The 26,481-nt window shown below is 44.4% G+C and overlaps 1 protein-coding gene across 1 annotated transcript in view; it reads right to left on the bottom strand.

Moving 5' to 3' along the window:
- CORO2B (coronin 2B) overlaps window positions 1-26,481 on the bottom strand; it is a 96,713-nt gene that overhangs the window by 45,159 nt on the left and 25,073 nt on the right. The window contains exon 2 of the mRNA XM_063313866.1: window positions 4,598-4,798. Coding sequence (XP_063169936.1) covers window positions 4,598-4,798 — 201 coding nt within the window. The remainder of the gene's footprint in view (window positions 1-4,597; window positions 4,799-26,481) is intronic.

Here is a 26,481-nt window from a genome sequence, read left to right as displayed (position 1 = left end):
GGGGCCGGCTCCTCTCCATCTTGGTCAGCGACCAGCAAAGTCTCACTTAGGTTCATAGTATTATCTTTCAAATTCCTTAGGTCTCCTCCAGAGAACTGGGAGCCCCTTAAAGATGCACAAGAACTTTCCATCTTCCCTTGTCCTTAAAAACCACCTCCACTTCTCGAGTCTTCAGTTTTTTTGCTAAAATTACAACAGAAGCTTTTGCCACGATCATTCCCTTTTAGGGACATATATGTGACTGCTGCTGTGGAGTTGCCAGGGTCTCTGCAATTTGGTTTTTGAACCTAATAAACTGAGGCTGGAAGCAGATTTCCCTGGCATTCCCTGCCTGTGTTCACACATTGCACTAAGCCAGCTTACTTTAATCATGGTTTCCTGAACTAGGTAGACTGGATGAGTTTACACCACCTACTAAGCCATTAACCATTGTTTGCAACCCACAATTTTACAATATGCTGAATCACAAGCATGCAAACCACATCTGAGGCTGCCCCTGAAGAACATTTAGATGCTTTAACTGGTTCAAAATGCAGCCGTCTATATAGTTCAGGGCACATCAAAGTTTGCCTGTGCATCACTATGGCTGTATGAGCTGCATGGGCTTCTAGAATGACTCCAGGTGCAATTCAAAATGCTGATTATCACCTTTAAAGCACAGGGCCAGAATTTTATTTTATTTATTTAATTAATTTCTATAGCCACCCATCTCAACAAGTGATTCTGGGCCGCATACAGTCATTAAAAACCATAAAATATATTAAAACAATTAAAACAATACAAAATAAATATATATGGTTGCCAAGTAAATAAATGCCATAGATGTTAGTATAGCCAAGAAATGGGGCCCTTAACACACTTGGGCCCCCAGGCCCGGGCACATAACCAGGTCTAGAAAACCAGAATACTTGTGGGGCCATCTATCTCAGAGGGCTTCTGTCCATTCTACCAGATCCAACTGGGTGGGCACACTCCAGATCCCCTCTATTAAACAATGCCATCTTGTGGGACTGAGGGGGCGTGCCTTCTCCATCTTGGCATCTCTCCAGTGGAACAGCCCTGGCCCCCTTGGCCTTCCAGAAGGCTGTTAAAGGCCTGACTGTTTCCCTTGGAGTTAGGGCTGGGATGCTAAGAGAGCCTAAGATAAGTGTGCCTCTGTTGTGAATCAGTTACTGTATATGGTGCTTCAGGGCTTTTGTTTTTAATTTTTTTCTGCTCTTTATTGTTTTTTTTTAAACTTTGGTCATCGGGTTCTTAGACAGACAGACAGACAGACAGATGATAGATTGTTTGTCTGAGTTATGTATTTAAGATGCGGGACATATATTTTTCGAAAGGCAGGCAGGCTTTCCGCAGATGTGATCTTCTGCCTTCTGACAGGCTGCACCATGTTCTTGGCCCCAATCCTCACGTGCAGGAGGATTTGCAGTGGATCAGGTCCTTTGCCCCCATCCTTGCCTGGCCCTTCCTTCGTGGAGGAACCGTCTGTTCTTGCACACATAGGGTTCTTTTCAGAGTTTCTTGCAGGAGCTTTTTCTTTTTAAAATATCTCTGTAGTTGGCTTGCAGTGTGTGGAGTGGGTGTTTTTTGGCTTCTAGTTAGTACATGGAAGCTGGGATTTTTAAAAAATCGTAAGTAGCTAAGATTTCTGATCTCTTGGCAGGAGAACATATTCCCTCAAGAGAAAAGCGTGGGGGGGGGGGGAAGATGAGGGGAATCATTTTCATAAAAGCCAGCAAGAATATAATGGCAAGGAAGTTAGATTTCTAAGTTTAATCTGTTCTTTTCAGTAGTTTCTAGGTTACCTTAATTTACTTCTGCTAAATATAGAAGCATATTAATTAGAAAGCTGCTCACTTCAAGAGACTCCAGTTGATTGCAAAGGAAATAAACTCATTTTACTCTCCCAATTCACCCATGAATTAGAAAAGGCCTAAAGAGGCGGTCACTTTCCTCAACCACTAACTTCAGAAACACCTTTTCCTCTCTCAGTTCCCAGCTCAAAGGAACCAGTCATCATTGTCAGTGGCTATCCAGGTTAGCAGGAGGAATCTTCTCTGTCTTATCAGGAAAGGCTAAATATTTACCTGCCATGACTTACATAGAATTGCGGGCACAGAATCTGGCAACATAGATACAGGGTTGGTGTCCACTAATGGCCTAAGACTTACTTCCCCAACCTAGTGCCCTCCAAGTGTGTTGGACTACAACTCCCACACTCCACATAGCATGGAGATGGGGAAGATCAAGCCAACACAGTCCAGGATCCCCTGTAGAGAGTGGAAATTCCACATGCATGAAAGCAAGTAGCCCCAGCTCCCAAGGGACCTTTGAGACTCAGGGGCCACTTAGCATACAGGACATAGTTTCTGTCCAGGCAGCTTGAGCTAAAAGTAGCAGATGATGGGGTGGCCCTGAAGTTTCCTAAGCACCCCTTCCTGGCACCAGGGATGATGTCACCATCTGCTGTGCAGCCAGCCACATGGCCCCTCTTAATAGACATAGTGATACAAGGTGGGATGCCCATCGGAAGTCTGTTGGTAGGGGCACCAACCCACTCCACAGAGTTGCGGTTTAGGTACCATAAAGCAGCTGCTTTGGGCAGTAGATGGAGGGGATAGCGGGTGGGAGTTTGGCCCAACTCAGACCTGTGCTGCCATCTAAGTGTAGGGTTGGCCCTGGCAGATGATGGGAAAGGTCTCTTTTGGCCCATTGCCTAAGACAAAAGAAAGACAGGCCAGTCACAGATAACCCTGAACAAGGTGAACAAAGAGTTTACTTGGCAGAGCAAACATCTAGGTTAAGAAAGCTATCAAAGTGTATACCTGTGTCATTAATTAATTCACAAATTCATTTCAGTTGTTTGTTCATTCATTCATTCATTCATTCATTCCATTTAAATCTCACATTTCAAGTAGGCACTCAATGTGGCGTATGTGCCTTATGTTATATTCACAATCATCTTCAGGTTAGGCTGAGACATGGGTAGCTGCCTAAAGTGACCTGAAGAGCATCACACTGCAAAGTGTTGCTATGTCAACAGATCTTCTACGGAAGGCCCCCACCCACCATGTCTTCTCTTTCCATTCCCCTATTTCTGCCCAGCATTCAGGCAGTGACTTGGCTTGACTGGCTATTTTGTTGTGCCCCTCCCCTCCCCCCCCTTCACAAAGAAATCTTTTACTCAGGTCAGTTCCAGAGGCTTTTTCCCTCTTCCTTCTTTTTTTGGGGAGGGCTGGGGGTGGTATGCTGTATTATGTTCCTTACATAGTCCACATGCTACCTAATAATAGAAGGAGACAGTTTTCATTTGCTAATGTCAATTTGATCAGCAAGTCAAGAGGTTAAAGCTAGGAGAATCTCCAGGGGCATCTGCAAGGAGTCAAAAAAATCAAGATGGTGGATGAGATTAAAGGCTGTCCCTTTTTATGTGTGTTGCACACTCCTTTTTGCTCTTCAGCTAAGGAACCAGCAAAGCTCTCATCTCCCTTGCATCCGTTTCAAACTTTTCAAGGTAACCGTGGGAGGGAAGGCAATCCATGAAAACATTTACATTTTTTTTAAAAAATGCTTGCCTTATGTATTTGGTCATTGTTTTCATTTCTGTGAGTTTTTACTAGGAAAAGAACCCTGAAGAAATGATCTTCCACTGGGCTGAAGGAACCATCTGGAAAGCTGAACACCCTACAACATCATTGCCCATTACAGATAGTATTGTCATGCATACCCCACTGCCTTCTCCCTTCAGCACAGAGCTGGCAATTACTATGGTTTCCCCTCCTCCCCTGCCTACTCTGGGTTGTCAAGAATAGCTGTATCTAGAATTGTAGAAACCTAGAGCTGGAGGGGTCTTTGAGGACATCAAGCACAATCCTCAAATCAAAGAGCATTCCAGACTCTGCACTGAGCTGGAGGTTAAATTAAATGATATTTGAGATTGCTTCCAACTCTACAATAATATGAACTCACCCAACAAAGCCCACCATTGTTGGTTCCCTGGCAAACTCTTCAATACTCTTCCCATCCTACCTTTAGAATCTGCTGAATTATCAGCATTAGATACTGCTTGCCGGTGCCTGCAGCTTTATTTCAGAACATCTCAGAATACAAGGAAGGAGAAGCAGCTAGACTCAAAAAGCATTGAGTCCAGCTGCAACCCAAGTTTAGGCACTTTCAACCCCCACCCCACCTGCACTCTTTGAACAGGTACAGCAAATAGTGGGAACACTTCAAGCAAGTCACCTGGGAGTGTTTTATCATGAACAAACATTTTGGCCAGTTCTCACTGGCCCACTTCTGAATTTTCTGATCAATGGCTTGCTATTTTAACATTTATGTCTTAGACTTCCAGGTGTAACTTCTAAATTCACACCAGCATCTTAAGGAAATTCCAAGGTAATAGTCAGCATGTGGTTCTTTGCAGGAAATCAGAGGGAGCCACTCTTCATTTAGCCCCATGATAGTGGTACCATTTTTCAGATGCTGCTGGAAAATGGAAGATAAAACAAAAGAAGTTTCTCTCCCAGACTGAAAAGCCAACAAACTGAGATGAATCAAGATCTATTCCAATAATAATATGAAGTGAAGCGTCACTTACTTGTTCTAGTGGAATGACAAGGAAAGAGCCACCACCAGCACTTTCTGTTACTATGGCAAGGAACCTGGTATTGACTGCGCAGAAATGGTTGTCATGGACATTCCGGGTAATTGGAATCCCATCAAAGCAGTGCTCTCGATTGGCCACTTTGCCATAGACATTTCGAAACTTGGAACTGCGATATTGTGGCCGCCATGACATCTGCCAAGCAAACACACACTGTTTTAGTAATGCTATTATGTACGAGGAGAATCGCACCACTGTGCTCCATTTTGTGTGAATCAGCCACAGAGGAGATCCTTCTGATGTAAGCCAATGAAAATAACCCAGTGAGTTTTGGCCAAAGCCTTCTGCAGGCAGAGATTCCAGAGTTCAGAGCCTTTTCAATATGAGCTAACCAAGAAGCCAGGTAGAAACATTCCTGCCCTGCTGACATTCAGGTCGCAGCAATTTAAAATGATCAGTGAAAAAACAGCATGCCCACCAAAAAGAAAGGCATCCTTTCAACCCACCAAAGGTATCAGCCCAAAGTACACTCTTACCTTAGACCGGTGCTTCTCAACTTTGGCAACTTTAAGATGGGTGGACTTAAATGAAGGCATCCTTCTGGAAGGGCAGATAGATTGCTGGCTGGGGAATTCTGGAAGTTGAAGTCCACCCATCTTCAAGTTGCCAAGGTTGAGAAACACCACCTTAGACAAATACTTAAGAAAAAGCCAGTTCAAGAGGTTCAGGGCCCTCAAATACTACTGGGTATCTGCAGGAAACCAGAGCTAACAAAGCAATGCCAAAGTTGTCCCCAGGGCAGGATCCATCATTTTCATAGTGGAAGACTCACAGCTCTGAGCTTATTTAGATATTTATGTTCCACTTCTCTTTATAAACGGAAAGTCAAAATGGCCTACTAAAAAATCCAGTCATGAACCTCAATCCCACAGCAATACCATATAAATAACATCAAGCTACAGTATCATAATTCAGCATTAAGCAGAGAGAAAGTCTTTAGCCCATACTTAAAGCTTGATGGAAATCAAATGTTTCAGCCACCTGCCAAAAACTTAAGAGAAGAGAGGTTTGGGCCCAAACTTCTTAGGGAGTAAATTCCACAACATGGGTAGAAAACACTCCTTCCCAAATCTCTAAACATCGTATTTTTGGAAGATTTGGGTGTACTCTGAACACAATGAAAGGGTCATGTGAGAGAAAACAGGCCTCTTAGTATCTTTGTTTCAGACTGTTTGAAGATGTTGGAAAGATCTGCATTTTGAGTTTTGTCTGGAAATAGACTGGAAGGCAGTGCAGATGAAACAGAACTGGAGTAATGCCATCCACACAGGACCCCAGAAGCCAAGATGGTATCTCACTTGGTACCAGCTGAAATTTCTAAATGCTTCTTCAAGCAAACACCACAAAGAGTATTACAGGAATTCAGTCGGGATATGTATCCGGACCTTTACATCAATAGCTAGATCTGCAGCAGTTGCATCCTTATCTGGTGCAGAAGGGGCTGGCTATTGTAATTCATGCCTCATCACTTTATACTGGACTGCCCTTAAAGACTAAATGGAAACTGCAACTGGGCCAGAATACAGCAGCCCATGTACTTGCCAACTCTCAGTGATGGGAGCATAGAACACTGATTTTGCAGGTGCTGCATTCGGTTTCCAGGTACAATTTCAGGGGCTGGCTTGGCATCTGTGGGTACCTACAGGACCCCCTTCCTTCTGATTCCCATCAGAATCAGCCTGACCCTTTAGGTCTTGTAGGGAACAACTGCTGATGGTTCCACACTTTCTGGAGGTAAAGGGAGCCAAGGTTTCTGTGGTAGCCCTGTTTTGCTCTGAAATGGCCTCCCCTTAGAGATCTGAATTATTCTGAAGGGCATTTCCTTTACTTTCTTGATTTAATGTATTGCCCCAGTTTTGTTATTTTATTTACCTTTATTTGTATTGCTCCTTATGTTTGTATTTTACAGATGTTTTAATTGTTATTGTGTTGTATATGTTGTAAGCTGCTGAGAGTCAGTTGACAGTGGCAGGTTCTTTCTTTCTTTCTTTCTTTCTTTCTTTCTTTCTTTCTTTCTTTCTTTCTTTCTTTCTTTCTTTCATGGCAATTCCATGTAGCCCATCCAGCCCCACCACCCATGCAATGATGAGGCTTGAATCACTGTCCCAAGGCCCTCCTGCTCCAAATAGGGCTGCGATTGGCACATCAGCTGGGCAAGGGCCTTCTTGGACACAGCCTCCATCTGCCCTTCCAGAAGGATGCCTTCATTTAACCCAAGACAGCTTGCAGTGTGGGAGTGATGCCATGTTGTCTAACTAGGAATCTGAGGATTAAAAATCTTGGCCTTTGAGCCCCTGTCATTGTACAACTAGCCTTGGACAGGAAGGAAGACTCTATTTCTTATCTCCAGTAAAACTGGAACCCAACAGGAGATCAACAAATAAACCAGTAACAGCTCATGACTAAATTATGCGACCCTGACCCGATGCTTTGCCTCTAGGCCTGATCAAGGAATGAAAACAGCCAATGCTCAAGGGTGTACCTGTGAGGAATATTTCAGCAACAGCTTCTTGAAAAAACCATGTGTATTTTGAGCTGAGCTTCATGGCTCTTGACAGCATGGATACCACCACATGGTTTTCTTGGTAATAAGGTATAGTGGTTTTTCTCTTTCTGGGATGCTTTTTTGACTTCCCATTCAAGCCGCTAGCCTCGGGGTTTCCTGGTGGCTTCTCCATCCATTAACTGTATGAACCAGACCTGACCCTGCTCCATTTTCTGAGAACAGCCAAGGACTCTAACAGAGTCTCCACTTCCTCTTTTGGACAATGGTCAACACTGAACAAGTGAAAGGCTGCTTTAAGCCACAGAGAAAGATCCATCTTGCCAAAAGGCCTCAAAGTGACATTTAGAAACAAACATCTAGGCAATTTCTGTTCCTCATGGACCAAGTACAACCTTTCCCCAAATGCTGGTCTCACTTGCTCTACCAATAGTCAGTCTTCCCCAACATCGTGTTTAAAGTTACTGATTTCAGAATCCGAATTCATGTTTGTTTAGTAACAGTCTTTTTTCGGTATTGAGTTTTAGTGTTGTCCATCCAGTGTGGTGTAAAACCATAATAGAATTAACACTCTTTGAGGCTCCCCCTTGGACAGTCTGGAAATGGGGGTGGGGGGAATGAGATGAAGGCAACATCATGAGGACAGAGCAGGGAAAAGCAGTTACCCGGTATGTTTGTGATATGGTTAAGGATAAGTAGAGACATGGCCTAAGTCAATCAATGCAGCCACTCAGTCTAAACAAATGATTGCAAGGATGCTTTTACCTCACCCATCTACCTTCCTTCTCTCTCTGTCTCTCTATCTCTCTGTCTCTGAGAGAGAGAGAGAGAGATCACAGCTAAATACCCTACCAGAGTGCTCTCCTAAATAGCAGAAGCCCAACAAATCCAAGAGAATTTGTAGCTCTGTGGAGTCCCTGGTACTCTCTGAGCCTTGTTGTTTTCTTGCAGTTGTTTCATTGCCAGGCTAGGCAACGTCTTCAGTGAGAACTGAAGGTGTTGCCTAGCCTGGCAATGAAACAACTGCAAGAAAACAACAAGGCTCAGATAGCACCGAGGACTCCACAGTTCAACCCCGAGCTACAAATTTGCACTTCAACTGGTAACTCTGTGGGTTGGGGTGGTGCCCCCTTGATCCTCTGGGATTCCTGTAAACAATACCAATGTTTTGTTCCGGAAATACAAGCAGAAGCTCTCTGGCTGGTTGCAGTGGTTTCTCTAGAAGGCTGTTTGGGGTGACAAAAGCCAGCAGGAGCCAGAACTGCCCTTGGGGAAGCTAGGAGAGAGTTGAGCTCCTCCTTGGTCTCTTTCATGGGATGAATGGCTCCTTTAGGGGCCAAGAGGAAGAAAGTTCCTCAAAAGGGTCCTTGGTGTCATGTGAGGGTCTCAAGACAGCGGCTCTCACACACTGGCCCAAGGCTCTTGGGGAATGGCTCACAATGCTCACATGCTAAAACAAATTAGAAAAAAGGAGGACAGTCTCCATCCAAGACTATCCACAAAACCCTGAACACCTCAGCTGTAGTGGCCTTCAAGCTCTGCCATGTTGCACAAACCTCAAAAGCCTTGTACTGAATTCAGGATCTTGTATTATTTAAAGCAAAGCAAGGTGGAAGGAAGGAAGGAAGGAAGGAAGGAAGGAAGGAAGGAAGGAAGGAAGGAAGGAAGGAAGGAAGGAAGGAAGGAAGGAAGGAAGGAAGGAAGGAAGGAATTATTTGTTGTTGAAGGCCAAAATATCAAGCATATTACAATAGGAGAAAGTTGTCAGCTTGAAAACAGTCAGATGCTACCTAAGAAAACCCAGAATCCAAAGGGTGGCTCCAGGGACAAGAGATGAGGCCTTGGGTGCCTGTCTTAGTCCCAGGAGCAGACTCTGTGTGAATCTGCTCAATTAACAAATACATCAACTAGCCCAGAATCTTGGCAAAGAATTTCCACTTTTACTGTGCTCCAAAGTCAACTCTGATCAATATATGACTTCTACAAAAATTATCTAATTGATCATGTTGCTGTAATTTGCATTTATATCTTGCTTTTTTCTAAGAAATCAAGATGTCTTACATGGAAGTCTCCCACACTAAGGTTGCGGTAGGCTGACCTGAGAGGAAGAAAGGGACCCAAAGTTCCCCAGAGATTTTCCCATGTTGGGGAGCGGGTTTGAACCTGGATCTTCCTGGTCCAATTCCAAATGTATGCCCAGGGCACAGACTTCCTCCCAGATATTTCTTAATTCTTCGACTGATGGTAAAACTGGTGCTCCTCCAGTCATTCAGAAATGACTGTGTTCCAAAATGTGGATGAAGATCTATCACAGAGACCATCACACAGATCACTTTTATATTTTAAAACTCCAAGCAACCATGCCTTTCAATGTAGGCTTTTTGAATAAGGAGTGAAACAGCTGTCCATTTGTGTCGTCCTTTCAGGCTTTGAAATCTCTCCTCCCTTCCTTCATGAGGCTGACAAAGGAAGATCGACAAAATCATTTCCAGGGAGAGATAACAGCACCATCCTGAAGCAGCGATACTGCAGTTCTATTTTTCACATGATTGGCTAAACTCAGCATCATGAATGATGCACTTATACCCTGCCTTATCCACATTCAGAAAAATGTCAATATCAAAAGCCATTTCTACTACCCTGCATATGAAATGGATTGATTTGTGTCAGTCTCTTTTGTTCAGCTGATAGTGCTCAAAGTTCCAGTCGCAAATCATTCACTTTGTGATTCTTCAGTGCAAATCATACTCTAACTAAAGGAGGGAGGATCCGTGGGGAGATTTTCCAAAGAAGAGTCTACTCTATGATGTAATCCCGAACTTTGGAACAACCGAGTCATTGGGTTGCTTGAGGGCATTCTGCTGCAACAATTTGGAATTCACTGACTCAATTCAGCTGTGCTTCCAAGTTCCCCTTTTCTCCTCTGTGCAGAATATGTCAAAGTAATTCTACTTATTCCGCACCTCCCCATGGCTGATTTCAGAAAGATAACATGATTGGACCTGATTAGTACTTGGATAGGAGACCATCAAGAAATCCCACACTGTTGTGGGAGGAAAGTTGAAACCCCCTTACCATGAAGGCAGTGAAATTCTGTATCATTACACAGAAAACTACATGGATGGATTCTTGAAGTCATCAGGAATACAGCTCAATCTGGAGAAGACTTCTACTAACATTTACCTTGTCACTCACATAATTAGGAGAACATGGATATTTCAGAAAGTGGCAGTGCCTGGCCAACTTTTTCTCAGGGTTGGACATGGTTAGTACTCGGACTACCATGGAATTCCAGGGCTGCAATCGAAAAATTTCAGAAGGCAGCAAATCATTTCTGTATCACTGACACAAAAACTACATGGCTCCATCGTGGGCACCAATGTTGAAGATTCAGGAAACCTGGACTTAGTGCAGAGAAGGTCAAGGAAGGAATGGGGCTGGAATTTAAGTCTTAGAAGGAGAAACTGAGGGTACTGGACATTTCAGTGTTCTGAAAAGTCATCTAGGGGGTGGGGTGGGGGATTACACTAGCACTTTTCAAATACCTGAAATGGGGTCATATGGAAGAAGGTACAGAACTGTTTCATATCTTCCCAAAATGCAGGACAGGAAATAATGGTCTTAAGCTACAAGAAGGCTGTATGTTATGAAACACTTTTTAACAATAAGAGCAGCTGGATAGCAGAACCCATCCTGAATGTGTTTGAAAAAAGCTGGACAGCCATCTCTTGCAGAAGTTTTAATTTGGATCCCTGCTTCGAACAAAAGTTGAACCTAAAAGGCCCCTTCCAACCTTTTAATTCTCTTTGGGACTAGAGAGGCCTCCTTTCACAGTGAGTGGCTGTTCTTGGTTATGCCAAACAGGAACTACTTGTATTTAATGTCACCCATTTCATTTTGTTAAACTATCATGTTTCCCAATGCAAATGAGGCATATCCCTAGAAACAGGCACAACTCCATCCAGGACATCCATGCCTGGATTCTTTGAGCAAGGAATCTCACTTGCTTTGGGCAAGGAATGATCTACAGGGAATGATATATCCCATAATAGCTCCCAAAGAGTAGCTGCCCACCAAGGGTGGCTGTGCATGATGTCAACTCTGAGCAGCAGCCAGCCGGACACCAACCTGGGTGAGGAAAATTCCACCACACTCCTTAGAAGCTAGAAACCCCCATAGACAATAACTCTGGGCCTGCAAGTGCATGATAAACTACCTCTCCCAAGAAGGACCACATCAGTTCCCACGTTCTTAGAGTGGAGACACAGGGCAAGGCCCAGAGCCCATCCTTGAGAGGTGGGCTCTGGCCCTGAAGGAATCAAGCCTGTGTCAGGCCAAGCCTTGACTGGTGTAAAGCGATCACTAGGAGCTCTCCAAGGTCCTGCAAGCTCTGCCATTCCCTTGAGATTTCTAGTCCAGGGCAAAGTGGGAGCCTATGTTCTGAAAGAAAAGGGAACTTGGGAGAATTGGCCTCTTCTCTCTTTCCAAAGGCACTTCCTTTCAATCATTGGACATCAGACATGCCTTTTACATACAGTTTCTCTTAAACAATCCAACTGGTCAGTAAGTCAGCTTCCAGATTAGCTTCTGGGCCCAGCAGAGCAGAGCGTATTTTGACAGTCCCTCAATCTATTTCAACAGGCATTTGTTTATTTTAGTAAATAGTGGACACATCCAACAACTTGGCTCCAGCTCCAAGTGCAAGTTTTCTGTGGCGCTTTGCTTTAACAGATCCAATAAATAAGCACAGGAAAGCCTCTTTGATTGTGGTCCATAACTGTGGAGTTGGGTTCCTAGGGTGCTGTGCCCTTTCAGACAGTGGTATTTCAAAAGGCCCTTGCCAGGTTGCCACTTTTATGTTCATTTGGTGACACTTTTATTTTAAATTTTTGGGGGGTCATATTTAGGTTAGAAACTATAATAAAAACATATTTGGAAAAGCAGATAATGATAATTTCACATTTATACTCCTCCTTTCTAAAGCATCTAAAGTGGTTCAGATAAAAGTCTCTGCTTATTTTATCTTCACAAGAATACTCTCAGTAGTTTTGTTGGATTCAGGAACAGTGACTGGCCCAAATCCAGTAAACTTCCTTATAGACTTGAACTTGGGTCCTTCTACTCCCAGTCCAGATTTTACCTGCTATCCTGTATTGGATATGTAACTCATATAGCGGAGATCGGAAATTATATCTCTCTGCATCATGTATTCTGGTGTCTGCTGGTTTGTCTGACATTGCTCAGAGATCTTGGCTTAGGACTCCCATTTTAAGTTTTGGTTCCAACTGGAAGAAAGTTGGAAGAAATGCCCAGGGACGTTTTGATTTTTACTGCCTGTGTCTCCTATGTATAATTGCAGTAAAGAAAGATGTCTTCATAGTGTTGATTTGAGTCAGGAATGTTTCCCTGGGAAGATATCTCTCTCTCTCTCTCTCTCTCTCTCTCTCTCTCAAATTTGTCACCACCCATCTCCTCCCACCAGAGGGACTCTGGGAGATGGGAGAATTATGAACTGCTCTGGTCACCATCTCAGCAAGCACATTCAGAATCTCTGGCAGCAAAAAAGTAACCCAGCCATAAAATCTCACCACTTTGCCCAGGCCCTCAAAGTCCATTGCAGTGTAAGAGCCAATGATGCAGATTCAGTTGACCCTCTATGGTTCATAGCCAGCCATCCTTAGGCCCACAGATAGTTCCCATTCATTGTTCAGGACCCATATTTATTGTGTTTTTTTTCCCTAAACACCACCCTCAATAGATCCCCAAAATAGGAAGTCCTTTTTCATGATCCCAGCAATCCCATACATGCAGTCTAAGTTTTTTTTTTTTTTTCAGGGGCAGAAACTTCATTTCTACCCAGAGAGAACCCTTCGTCTTGACACAGCACCATTTCTGGACAAATAACTCCACTGACCACATGTCTGGCTCCACACAGGGTGTGACTGGCTGGCTACTTTTGGGGAAGTATATTTTCTAGGCATGGCTCCCTACCACTTCCTTTGAAAACACAGGTTAAAAGGAACTTGTGAAAAACCTGAGGCTTCAAGCAAATTATACTTAGTTATCTTCAAAATATTTTTAACTGGATGGGTGATCCAAAAGACTTAATCAGGGGCTAATCTCCCATTTGAATGCCTTAGCATTAATGTCAGACTCAGTGTAATGTCCCCAGCTGTTTCTAGACAACAGTGTGACCTCACAGAGGTATCTGATTTCACAGAAATTTTGATTCAGGTTTGAAGTTCAGTAGCAGGTTTCCAAAACCTGAGAACTCTCCAGACCTGTATCCACCAATGCCCAGAATTCTCAGCAATGGCATTACTGACTGATGAATTCTGAGAACTGATGTTCACATATTTGATGAAGGCTATTCTAGGAGGAAGCCTCTAGGCATTGGTTCTTCCCAAAACTCCACAAATATGGTTCCCTTGTGGGAACAGGCGAAGGATCCCACAGAAGAATCTCTCTTCTCCCATAGGTGACAAACCTGGGAGGAGGATGGACAGGGTGAAAGGATATCACGGGGGGCAGGAGGGAGGTGTAATGGGAGGGGTCTATGGCCCCTCTTGTGGGAATAGCCAAGGGCAAGCAACAAGATGTTTGGGATGGGGAAGGAACAGATACTGGTGGGTGATACATCAAGGTGCTCAGTTAGGAGGGAGAATGAGCAGGGGAGGAGTGAGGTGGTAATGGGTAGATGGAAGAATGATGGGAGGCCATTACAGGGAAAGGGGATGGGGAATGGTTCTGATCCTCTCTGCCCATCTGCCTTGTCCACAGGTCCTGAATGCCAGGTTATTGAGAGATCCTGGCATCTGGTTGGCCCTTCAAGGTAGGTCGGGTCAGGAAATAGATACCACAAAGACCACTGGAATTCTATTTTATTGTTGCAGGTATTACACAATACTATAACACTGTATTGATTAGCCATAACACCATATTACAATACAAAAAATTTGAATAAAATCATCCACAACAAAATAACTAAAGACAACAACTCGGCTCATATGTCCTTACCATCTTTACAATTTACCCCAATCAGATCTATGTATTTATTCCAAAAGGAGGTTGGTTTTTTATATGTAATATTTGTGTTGTGTCCACACATCAAATACATTGTTCTAAGTTATGAGTCCCAGTGAGCCGTGCAGCCATGATCTATACAACTGGTGCTCAAATAATACATGTGCTGTATCTTCAGTCTTTTGTACACTACAAATACATGTATCTTAAAAGCCTGACAAAGATTCTCCCTGTCTCCTTTACACCAAAGAGAATCAGGTGGGGGCAGGGGGGGATCTTGAGTTTCTTCCTCATCCCTCATCCCTTTCAGGTTAAGCTGGTGTTTACATAATGGCTGCTCATTATCTTCTTCAAGGCCCACTCCAGGGTCTTGACAAGATGATTATATCCCTTCATGACCTAATCATGGAGCACAAAGCAGCCCTGGCTTATATAATCAAGACTTGGCTGTGCCAAGAAAGGGGTACCTCTCTCTGAGATTTACCCAGTTGGGTGTGGGTTCTGCTCCAAGCCAGACTGCACCTGCATGTGAAATTGGCTGCTAGGGATAAGCTGGAGGTGCTATCAGTGCTCTGTCCTTTTTGCTGCCCTGCAACATCCCTAAGTACTTGACCTCATCCTTAGGCTGATTGTTGATTCTCCTGGCTTTTGATACTAGAAGACTTCAGCCTCCATCATACCTCAGGGACATTTCTGATCATCAAAATACTCTTGGAATAAGAGTATTGTATTTACTGCTACTGCTGAGTTTTTGAGCTGGGAAAGTCTTCAGTTTTGTTCCTTCTCCATTTTGCATGACGATTGTGCAGCTGGAGACATTTTTGACCTCACAAGTTCTTTGATCACCTACCTGGTTGTTGCTCAGAAGGAACACTCCTCAGGGTTTACCTTTGAATGAACACCTCTGATTTCAGGATGTTCATTAAGGGATGTCTGAGGCCACCCTGTGCTTTTTATCTAAAGGAACTGATAGTGCAGATGTTATTGTAGCACAGAAAATTCTTCTACCTCCTGGATGTCCAGACAACACCACGGAGAAAGGGCTGTGCTCAGATCACATTTGTTGTTTATTCGTTCAGTCGCTTCCGACTCCTCGTGACTTCATGGACCAGCCCACGCCAGAGCTTCCTGTCAGTTGACAACACCCCCAACTCCCCCAGGGATGAGTCCGTCACCTCTAGAATGTCATCCGTCCATCTTGCCCTTGGTCGGCCCCTCTTCCTTTTGCCTTCCACTCTCCCTAGCATCAGCATCTTCTCCAGGGTGTCCTGTCTTCTCATTATGTGGCCAAAGTATTTCAGTTTTGCCTTTAATATCATTCCCTCAAGTGAGCAGTCTGGCTTTATTTCCTGGAGAATGGACTGGTTTGATCTTCTTGCAGTCCAAGGCACTCTCAGCATTTTCCTCCAACACCACAGTTCCAAAGCATCTATCTTCCTTCACTCAGCCTTCCTTATGGTCCAGCTCTCGCAGCCATATGTTACTACCGGGAACACCATTGCTTTAACTATGCGGACCTTTGTTGTCAGTGTGATGTCTCTGCTCTTGACTATTTTATCGAGATTTGTCATTGCTCTTCTCCCAAGGATTAAACATCTTCTGATTTTAGGTTAGCCAGAAGAGATAAGGAATTATTTTTAAACAAGCAATGCATGGAAGTGGAAGAAGGCAATAGAATAGGAAAGACAAGAGACCTCTTCCAGAAAATTAGAAACATTGGAGGTAAATTCCAGGCAAAAATGGGTATAATCAAAAACAAAGATGGCAAGGACCTAACAGAAGAAGAAGAGATTGAGAAAAGGTGGCAAGAATATACGGAAGACCTGTATAGGAAGGATAACAATATCGGGGATAGCTTTGACGGTGTGGTCAGTGAGCTAGAGCCAGACATCCTGAAGAGTGAGGTTGATTGGGCCTTGAGAAGCACTGCTAATAACAAGGCAGCAGGAGATGATGGTATCCCAGCTGAACTGTTCAAAATCTTGCGAGATGATGCTGTCAAGGTAATGCATGCTACATGCCAGCAAATTTGGAAAACACAAGAATGGCCATCAGACTGGAAAAAATCAACTTATATCCCCATACCAAAAAAGGGAAACACTAAAGAATGTTCAAACTATCAAACAGTGGCACTCATTTCACATGCCAGTAAGGTAATGCTCAAGATCCTGCAAGGTAGACTTCAGCAATTCATGGAGCGAGAATTGCCAGATGCAAAAGCTGGGTTTAGAAAAGGCAGAGGAACTCGGGACCAAATTGCCAATTATCCGATGGATAATGGAAAAAGCCAGGGAGTTTCAGAAAAACATCTATTTCTGTTTTATTGACTATTCTAAAGCCTTTGACTGTGTGGACCATAACAAATTGTGGCAAGTTCTTAGTGGTATGGGGATACCAAGTCATCTTGTCTGCCTCCTGAGGAATCTGTATAACGACCAAGTAGCAACAGTAAGAACAGACCACGGAACAACGGACTGGTTTAAGATTGGGAAAGGAGTACGGCAGGGCTGTATACTCTCACCCTACCTATTCAATTTGTATGCAGAACACATCATGCGACATGCTGGGCTTGACGAATCCAAGGCTGGAGTTAAAATCTCTGGAAGAAACATTAACAATCTCAGATATGCAGATGATACCACTTTGATGGCTGAAAGCGAAGAGGAACTGAGGAGCCTTATGATGAAGGTGAAAGAAGAAAGTGCAAAAGCTGGCTTGCAGCTAAACCTCAAAAAAACCAAGATTATGGCAACCAGCTTGATTGATAACCGGCAAATAGAGGGAGAAAACGTAGAGGCAGTGAAAGACTTTGTATTTCTAGGTGCAAAGATTACTGCAGATGCTGACTGCAGTCAGGAAATCAGAAGACGTTTAATCCTTGGGAGAAGAGCAATGGCAAATCTCGATAAAATAGTTAAGAGCAGAGACATCACACTGACAACAAAGGCCCGCATAGTTAAAGCAATGGTGTTCCCTGTAGTTCCCTGGACCATAAGGAAGGCTGAGAAAAGGAAGATTGATGCTTTTGAACTGTGGTGTTGGAGGAAAATGCTGAGAGTGCCTTGGACTGCAAGAAGATCAAACCAGTCCATACTCCAGGAAATAAAGCCAGACTGCTCACTTGAGGGAATGATATTAAAGGCAAAACTGAAATACTTTGGCCACATAATGAGAAGACAGGACACCCTGGAGAAGATGATGATGCTAGGGAGAGTGGAAGGCAAAAGGAAGAGGGGCCGACCAAGGGCAAGATGGATGGATGATATTCTAGAGGTGACGGACTCGTCCCTGGGGGAGCTGGGGGTGTTGACGACCGACAGAAAGCTCTGGCGTGGGCTGGTCCATGAAGTCACGAAGAGTCGGAAGCGACTGAATGAATAACTAACATGTATGTATTCCCTTCTCACCCCTATGGGTGGTATGTGTCTTCCTCAACCTCAGGTCCTCTACCAGAAGCCTGGGAGTTTGAGGGTTCTGTGCAGTATCTTAGCTGTTCCTAGCACCGCACTCTTCTGGACAGAGAGCTCTGATGTTGTTCCTGGGATCTTTTGGAGCCACTCTCCCAGCTTAGGAGTCACAGCCCCAAGTGACCCTATCACCACTGGGACCACTTTGGCCTTCACTTTCCACATCCTCCCTAGTTCCTCCTTCAGGCCCTGGTACTTCTCCAGCTTCTCATGCTCCTTCTTCCTGATGTTGCTGTCACTTGGCACCGCTATATCTGTCACCACCGCTTCTTCTGGTCCTTGTCTACTACCACGATGTCTGGTTGACTGGCCAGTACCTGCCTGTCTCTCTGGATCTGGAAGTCCCAGAGGATCTTAGCCCTGTCATTCTCTGCGACCGTCTGTGGAACCTCCCATCTGGACTTGGGAGGGTCTAGCCTACATACTGTGCAGATGTTCCTGTACACAATGCCAGCTACTTGGTTGTGCCATTCAGTGTATGCTGTTCCTGCCTGCATCTTACCCCCTGCTACTATGTGTTGGACTGTCTCTGAGGCCTCTCTGCACAGTCTGCATCTTGGGTCCTGTCTAGTGTGGTAGACCCGTGCTTCTGTGGATCTGGTGCTTAGTGCCTGTTCTTGTGCTGCTATGATTAGTGCCTCAGTGCTGTCTTTTAGTCTAGCCCTTTCCAACCACTGGTAGGATTTCCCAATGTCAGACACCTCAGCTATTTGTCGATGGTACATCCCATGCAGGGTCTTGTCTTGCCATGGCACTTCCTCTGCTTGATCTTCCTTCCTTGTCTGCTGCTGCCTCAGGCATTCTCTCAACAGCTCATCTTTAGGTGCCATCTTACTGATGTACTCCTGGATGCTCTGGGTCTCATTCAGGGCAGTGGCTTTGACACTCACCAGACCCTGCCTGCCCTCTTTCCGCCTGGTGTACAATCTCTGGGTGTTGGACTTGGGGTGGAAGCCTCTGTACATTGTGAAGAGCTTCCGGGTCTTCATATTGGCAGCCTCCATGTCCTCCTTTGGCCAGTTCACTATACTGGCAGGGTATCTGATGACTGGCAGGGCATGCATGTTGATGGCATGGATCTTGTTCTTCCCATTGAGCTGGCTCTTCAGGAGCTGTCTTATCCTTTGGTAGTACTTGGATGTTGCTGTCTTCCTTGCCTCCTCATTGTGGTTCCCATGTGTCTGTGGGATACCAAGGTACTTGTGGCTGGTCTGTATGTCTGCTATGTGGCCTGCTGGTAGTTCCACCCCATCAGTCTTAACTACTTTCCCTCTCTTTACTACCATCCGGCCACACGTCTCCAGTCCGAATGACATCCCAGTGTCCTCGCTGTAGATCCACGTCAGGTGGATCAGTGAGTCGAAGTCTTATTCACTCTTAGCATGTAGCTTGATGTCATCCATGTAGAGGAAGTGGCTAATGGGTAATATATAATATATATACACAACTTGTGCTTCTTTTTAATGACTGTACCCCACCTTATGCTGGTCTATGCTGGTCATAGATTTGATTTTGATTTGGGGTCAGATGGTAACTGAGCCCCTGCCCCACTTGAATGCAATTTTGCAGAAATATATCACATCAGCTAAATCAGAATTACCAGCTCAGAAACCACGCTTGAGAGATTTGAAGGAGGTCATGGATTCCAAGATGCCTCCCTCCTCCCTGCAGGTTCACAGCAGACAGACACCCCTCTCCCTCCTACTATATTATTATCCTGAGGGAGAAAGAACTTTTCAACTTCAGCTTTGAGATTATAATCGCATCACGCCACCACCAACTTTCCTTCAAAGAGGTTGGAAAGCAGGTCTTTCAAAAAGTCCTGTCCTCCCTGGGACAGTTAGATTAGGACATCAAAACAAGCTGCCTGGCTGATTGTTGGCTGTGATGCTGCGCAGGCTCACACACCAAGCCAGCTTATGGGGCATTCCTTTTGACTTCTTTAACAGCTCCCAATCCAGCAAGGAGCAGATCATTTATTATGCATTCTCAAGATGACAATTCTCCAGATACGATCCTGTTGAAACAATGAATTTTTCCACTGCTTTTGAAAGGTTTTTTTGTTTGTTTTTGTTTTGTGCTTCCTTTGAGTAAGTTTTGACTCCTGGTGACTGCCTGGACAACTCCCTGCAGTTTTCTTGGCAAGATTTCAGAAGTGGTTTGCCATTGCATCTTTCCTAGGGCTGAGAGAAAGTGACTGGCCCAAGGTCACCCAGCTGGCTTCATGCCTAAGGCAGGGGAAGAACCCACAGTGTCCCAGTTTTTAGCCTGGTGCCTTACCCATGACACCAAACTGGCTCTACTCCTTTGGAAAAGATTAAAAAAAAAAGCTGGAGGGTTACAACTGAGTGTTTACTCTACATCTGTCAAATTGGAAAGAAATGCAGCTTAAAGAGGAATTCCAAAATTTTAAGAAAAGGTGGTCGGGGTGGGGTGGGGTGGGGTACAGAAACAAAATGTTTTAGTGTTCATTTGCACCCTGTAGAGTTGCTTTCATTCAGGGTTGTATTTTGGAGCCAATCACATTCACTTCCTGTTCCAGATTTATCTCCAGACAACTACCAGTTCACTGTCAGCAGTCTAGACCAAAGTGGTCTGGGGAAAAAATGGAACATTTCAGTGTTCCCTGGAATATTGCAACCTGAAAATGGTAATATTCCTAGCGCCAACTCATATTAGCATGCACCCTACCCTTCTAAGGGTTTTCCACACATCCCTGCCATCCTTGTTTCCTGCCATCCTTGAGTTGGGAGCAAAGTATGTTGGTATAAAAAGCCCTCCAGGCCTTTGCTGCTCTTTGGTCACAGGGCTGTCGGAGTTGCTGCCCACCCACCCTGGAATGCCGGGTGGTTCCAGGCAATGCCGGGCGCGACACCTGCCCTCCTTCCCCATTTTCCATACAAGGAAAATACCAATCAATATCAGGATTCTGTATCTATTAGGAGCACACTTCCTTCCAAACACGAAGTATAAGCAAATCTCAGCACAGTGGCACATGCCTTGGTTACTACAGGTGGGGATTCCTACAATACTTTTTCTGCATAAGAATATTTGGAAACTTTTTTTTGAAAAATGCAGGCACAGGACTGTTAGCAGGGCTTGTACTGAATATGGGAACAGTCAGTTTCCTTGCTGAAAAAGCTATTATCATGTTCCAGTTTGTTGCCAGGTGCAATTCCAAATGCTTGTGAAGGACTTTGCAGTACCTTTCTCCTCTACAAACCGCTCATGTGCTGTAATCATCTGCAGAGGCTTTTTAAAATCTTCATTTGGCTTTGGTTAAGAAGAGAGCCTATGCCAAAATTCTGAAAATGTAGAAAACTTGCTTCTGAATAAAGTGGTAGGAATGGGATCTGCTACATATTTTATGTAGCAAATACAAAATATTTGCTACAAAGTATTTGTAAAATATTGCAAATTGCAAATATTGTACAAATGTCACAAAATATTTGCTACAAAAGCAGCATATTTTCACTTTCTGAGTGAGTACATTTTTGTAGCTGTGATTTTAAGGGGAAAATTATGCTATATTGGTTAGGTAAAGGTAAAGGTTTCCCTTGACGTAAAGTCCAGTCGTGTCCGACTCTAGGGGGCGGTGCTCATCTCCGTTTCAAAGCCTTGGAGCCGGCGTTGTCATAGACACTTCCGGGTCATGTGGCCAGCACGACTCACGGAACGCCGTTACCTTCCCGCCGAAGCGGTACCAATTAATCTACTCACATTTGCATGTTTTCGAACTGCTTGGTGTGCAGGAGCTGGGACGAGCAACGGGCGCTCACCCCGCCGCGCGGTTTCGAACCGCCGACCTTCCGATCGACAGCTCAGCGGTTTAACCCGCAGCGCCACTAGTCACTTAATAATGTTTCTAGCAGATATAGAAAAGCAGCGCCTACTGATGCTGGACAATGTGACCACTCCCTATTTCCTTCTAAAGCTACCTGAAAACAAGCAGCCCAGGAGTCACAACTTCGCTTTAGCTGCTTGAAGGTCCTGGGTGAATAGTAAACTAACAGAGTATTGTCTGTTGCGAGGATTTGGCTCCTTGACCAAAGGCCATGAATCCATGCTATAGAAGAGTTTTTTTCCCAATGTGATGCCCTTTAGAAATGTTAAGGTTACACCTCCTGGAATTCCCAATTTGTTGGTTGGAAATTCTGGGAGTTGTGGTCTCAAGACAACTGTAAAACAGCAGATCAGAGAAGCAAAATCAGTTGTGATTTTAATTCCATTGCCCATCCAGCAGCTGTGCTGGAAAGATAGGAGAGGGGAAGACGCTCATTTCCACGTAAGAGGGAGGCTAGGCGTGAGAGGCAGGGATTCCATTGAGAACTACAAGTATCGAAGGTCTGATGAGCCCAAAACACAATTCCTCAAAGCCTACTTCTTCGACAGGACTGGCTGGAACAAAAGCCAGCAGCGAGCCACCACCTTCTGGCCTCCCTGGGTGGGGTATAGGAGAGTTGCATTCATAGCAGTTAGGAAAACAAAGCTCCTTCTAGCTTTGCTCCACACTATAAGCTGATCAGTGAGGGAAAAAGACTTTTGAGGGGTGGTGGGGGAAGCATTTTTAAATGGTTTGACGTGGCGAGCAGGATCATTCCAGAAGGATTATCTCACCGCTGCTGGGGAGGGGCGCCAAAGCGATGGAAGGCTTGATGCAAACTGACAGCTTATCTGCATGTATTGAATTCAGAGTGCAGGCAGCCATTTGAGAGGGCTGAACTGCAGGGAGGGGTGACAGGAAGGGAGTGTGGAGCTCAGGGCCTTCCAGAATGCATGCACACACTCCAGGGTTTGTCAAGAAGACCCTGCATCTGCCAGCTTAAAACAGAACACAAATTCAGCAAAACAGAAGATGCAGATAGCCACTGGTGTGATGAGTCTGGGCTGGAACATAGCTCCTAACCTCTGCTCAGCTGCGTAAGCCCTGTGGCTGATTCCAATGCACTTGAGTGGCCTGTGAAATACAGGAAAGGCAAACAGTAGCTTGTGGACACCGGTGTGCTCCCCTCAGCCACCTCCACTGAGGAATGCTTGAAGGTTTTTTAGTGTGCAAAAGGGAAGATGATCTCCTGAAGAGCAAAACATCATCCTCTGGCAGATGCTTACCAGCTCCACACAGACCTCCCCCCACACCCGAGCATTCTCAGGAAACAAAAGGGCAGATGGCTGCAGCCCAGGCCTTAGTCTGGAGGCATCCAGCAGTTAAAAGGCAAGGATAAGTACCTAGGCAATGGGAGGAGGTGGCACAAAGCCCCCTCACCAGTTTGCCTTCCAGCAAATGGGCATTTTATGACTCAGCATGCCTACGAAAGTTGTGAGTGCCCACTCTGATGTCAGTAACCCTGCAGGGGGCATTGTGGTGAGGATGGATGACTCTGTGCTCTTTTGGATGTTCTTCACACCTGTGAAGTCAGCAGTTGCCCCAAACAGGCCCAAAACCTGCCCAAGATGGTCACAGAGCAAGACTGTTCTCCACAAATGCACTCAGGGTTGTGTGCAGCAGATGTCTACAATGGCATGAAGACCAACTGCCCCTTCAGTCCTCTGGGCAGAAAGGCTCCATTCATGCTGGGACTAAGCAGGCACTGACAACATGAATAGACAAACTGGGCCTTCGGTGGTTTCCAAGCATATCTCCCTCAACCACTGAGAAAGCCTCAGCACAGAAATGGATTGAGAGGAGGACTATGAGAGACAGGGGTGCTGTTTCCAGGCAAATTTATATAGCAATGTCTCTTCTTTCAGAAATCAAGTATTGTTTGACAGCCCCTGTGCCTCAGAAAAGAGGTGAAAGCCACCACTGCTCCTGATATCAGAACCCTGATCCAGGGGGCCGGATTCATGTTTCCCTTTCTGATGAGCTTGACTATGCTCATTTGCTTGCCCTGATGTTTGCCTATTCCTAGAAAGCTCTAATATTGGGAGTCAAACTGACACAATTCTTTGACCCTGCTCTGTATTTGGCCCATATTTCCAGCTGCCATTTCTAGAAGGTGCCTCTGTGATGCCCAGTTCCTTGTTCCTTTTGCTCTCCTTAAAGGTTTGGCCGTTTAGGGCCATTTTCTCTGTCCCTCTTGAGGTACTTTGATTTCAGCATAAGGATCAGTAAAGGCTTTGTTTTCCTTTGCCTCTTGGGGTTGCATCCTACAGCTGACTGTTCAGGTCCCCAGGCCCTGGGCTCAGTCAAATACATTGACTGCTGACTGGAAACCCCTTATCGACCTTTTGCATGAAACAGAAAAAAAATGAGCTTACGATTTATGGTTTTGATGCTTAGGATAGAAAGAAGAGAGGCATGTTGTAACCACAGAGCAAGAGGCAACCTTATAATTGTACTTAAAACTGCTGTAAAGAACATTGGAAGCTACTTCTTTGTGTCTTTTTGCTTTCTTTTCTATTTTTCCTTTACTTTTTTTTCCTTTCTTGCACTTTTAGCTTTCTCTTTGATTTCTTTTTCTTTCTTTTTCTTACTTTACATTAGTTTGTATTAGTTTTTTTCTTTTTAAAAATTGTTAATAAAATTATATCTATAAAAATTACACTAAATAAAACTCAGCCAAACTAATATGCTTATTACATCATACTAGAAGCCCAGTTGGGACCTCCCTCATTTACAGTTATTTATCTGTGAAACTCTTTCCCAAGTTTCTCCAACCTCTCCCACTCCCCATGTTAACCAATGGCTCTTTAATCTAACTTCTCAGGTGTGCCCCACAACACATCCTTCGTTTGGGGCTGCCCACACCAAATACTATGAAAGTCCCTGAAATGGGTTGTCCCATCTGCCACAGGCAAGTTTCACTGCCAGCTGCAGGAGGCTTCTGACACACACACATTTCGGCTTTGAAAGAAATATCAAGGCCGCAGGACCAGACTCCTTGGATTGCCTGTCACCCAAGGGCCAGTTAGTGTTTCTATAAACCTTGGCTTTTAGCTGCTTTTTAATCTGAGTAATTTCAATCTGGATTAAGAGCTCCAGCCTGTTTCTTTTATTTGGTTCTTTTATTGGTTCCTGCCCCCAACTAATTTTGACCAGGCATGCCCTACTGTTGCCTTGACACTCAAAGCACTGGAATCAGGGCCAGGTGGAGTGACAGTTGGAGCCTGGCCTTTGCTAAGCCTTTCCAACCTCCAAACACATTGGAACTCCAGAGTAATTGGAGTTCCTTTAAGGACAAGAGTTACTGTCAGGGGCCTCCAGTTCTCCAGAGGCTCTGATGGTGTTTTCCCCAGGCTTTTCAATCGCAAAATCTTCTAATGACTTTGAAATGATTTGCAGTAATATTTCATGTTTTGTTTTTCTGCAATTGCACAAACTTTATCTGGCAGTATATAAAACAGATGAATAAATTAATTGTTGTCTGGTAGTCTCCAAAGACTGGGATGTTACAGAAAAGCTGAACAAGACATTTTGGTGCCAACGTTCAGTGAAATCCCTACTAAATCTCACACAAATTCCTTTTGTGTGTTCCTCAGTAGAAGAGTAGAAAGACCCCTCCTCCCCTTCCCCTTCCCCCACCATGTTCCTCCATCTCCCATCCCAAGGGGATGTTTGTGTTATTCTCCTATCCCTCTTAAGAGTTGTTTGGGGGTACCTTATAACCCCATCCAGATTTACAACGCCCTTATCCCTCTGCTTCAGGTGGCCAGAATTAACCCCAATGAATGGATTTAAATGAGCTCAATTTGCATGTTTGCAAATGCATCTCAGTTTGAACAAATAGGCTTATCTTGTAAAGCAAGACAGATTAGTTCAGAATATAAACTACTCCCGTATTTAAAATACCTGATAATACACTATTCTCTTGTGGAAGATGGGAGTGCAACTTTCCACAACCCCTACCATGATAACTTCAAAAAAGAACAATTTGGCCACTGATGTTTAGAGATGTTGGAATAATTATTTTCATATATCAAACCATAAATATAAAACATTATGGCACCTGTTGAAAACGTCTGCATCTTGTCAAACCAAATGCCAGCTTCCCTCCTTCTAATACCAGACCAGCTAAGTGATAGGTATTGGAGCCGTTCGCACTGCAGATCCACAGGACAACTTGCTCCAAGTCTCACAATGCCTTCACCACTGAGCTTTCTGAACACTGTTAGGCCAAGCACTCTGTTTTGTACTGCAGATGTACAGTCTACTGCATGCCCTTCTGAAAGGAACGAAGCCCAACAAACAGGATCCTGAGGCTAAACATTTCCAGAATAAGTCTTGTTCAGTTAGTTACATTCAAAAACAGGAGTGTCCACTAACAAAGGGAACACTTTGTGGCTAAAAAATGCCTTTTCTCTATGCACAGCTGAAGTTGGATGTAGCTTGTGAACCCTAAACACTAAAAGGGCAGCCCTATCTCAATGCTGCTTCCTGCCCCACAGGAACAATCAAACCTCAGTGTCACCAAATCCAAAAATAATTCAGAGGGTTGAGCCAGAAAGCAGGATCACCTTCCTCGGGATAGGTTGGCCACACTGACTTATCATTCTGGGAATTGCATTCCAACACAACTAGGGGCACCCAATTGGGACAAGATGAAATCAGGGGATCTATTCTATTAGAATTAAGAGAGAAGGAATTTTGTCTGAGGTTGAGGGCAGTTTCAGAAGGACCTGGTGAGGATGTTAGAGACAGGATGGTTCAACAAAATTTTTGGATTGGGAAGAAGATATGGAAACAGAAGTGGATAAGGTGTATAGAATTAACACAAGTTATGCCAAATTAAGAAACATACCAAGAGATATATTAATGCACTTCCTGAGGAAGAGACAAGAGATGAGATCCTACAACACTTCAATACTAAATTAGATAGGCAACTCAG

This window comes from Candoia aspera, chromosome 13 (genome assembly GCF_035149785.1).
Source record: "Candoia aspera isolate rCanAsp1 chromosome 13, rCanAsp1.hap2, whole genome shotgun sequence".
Classification (NCBI taxonomy): domain Eukaryota; kingdom Metazoa; phylum Chordata; class Lepidosauria; order Squamata; family Boidae; genus Candoia; species Candoia aspera.
This window is presented reverse-complemented; position numbering and strand designations above follow the sequence as displayed.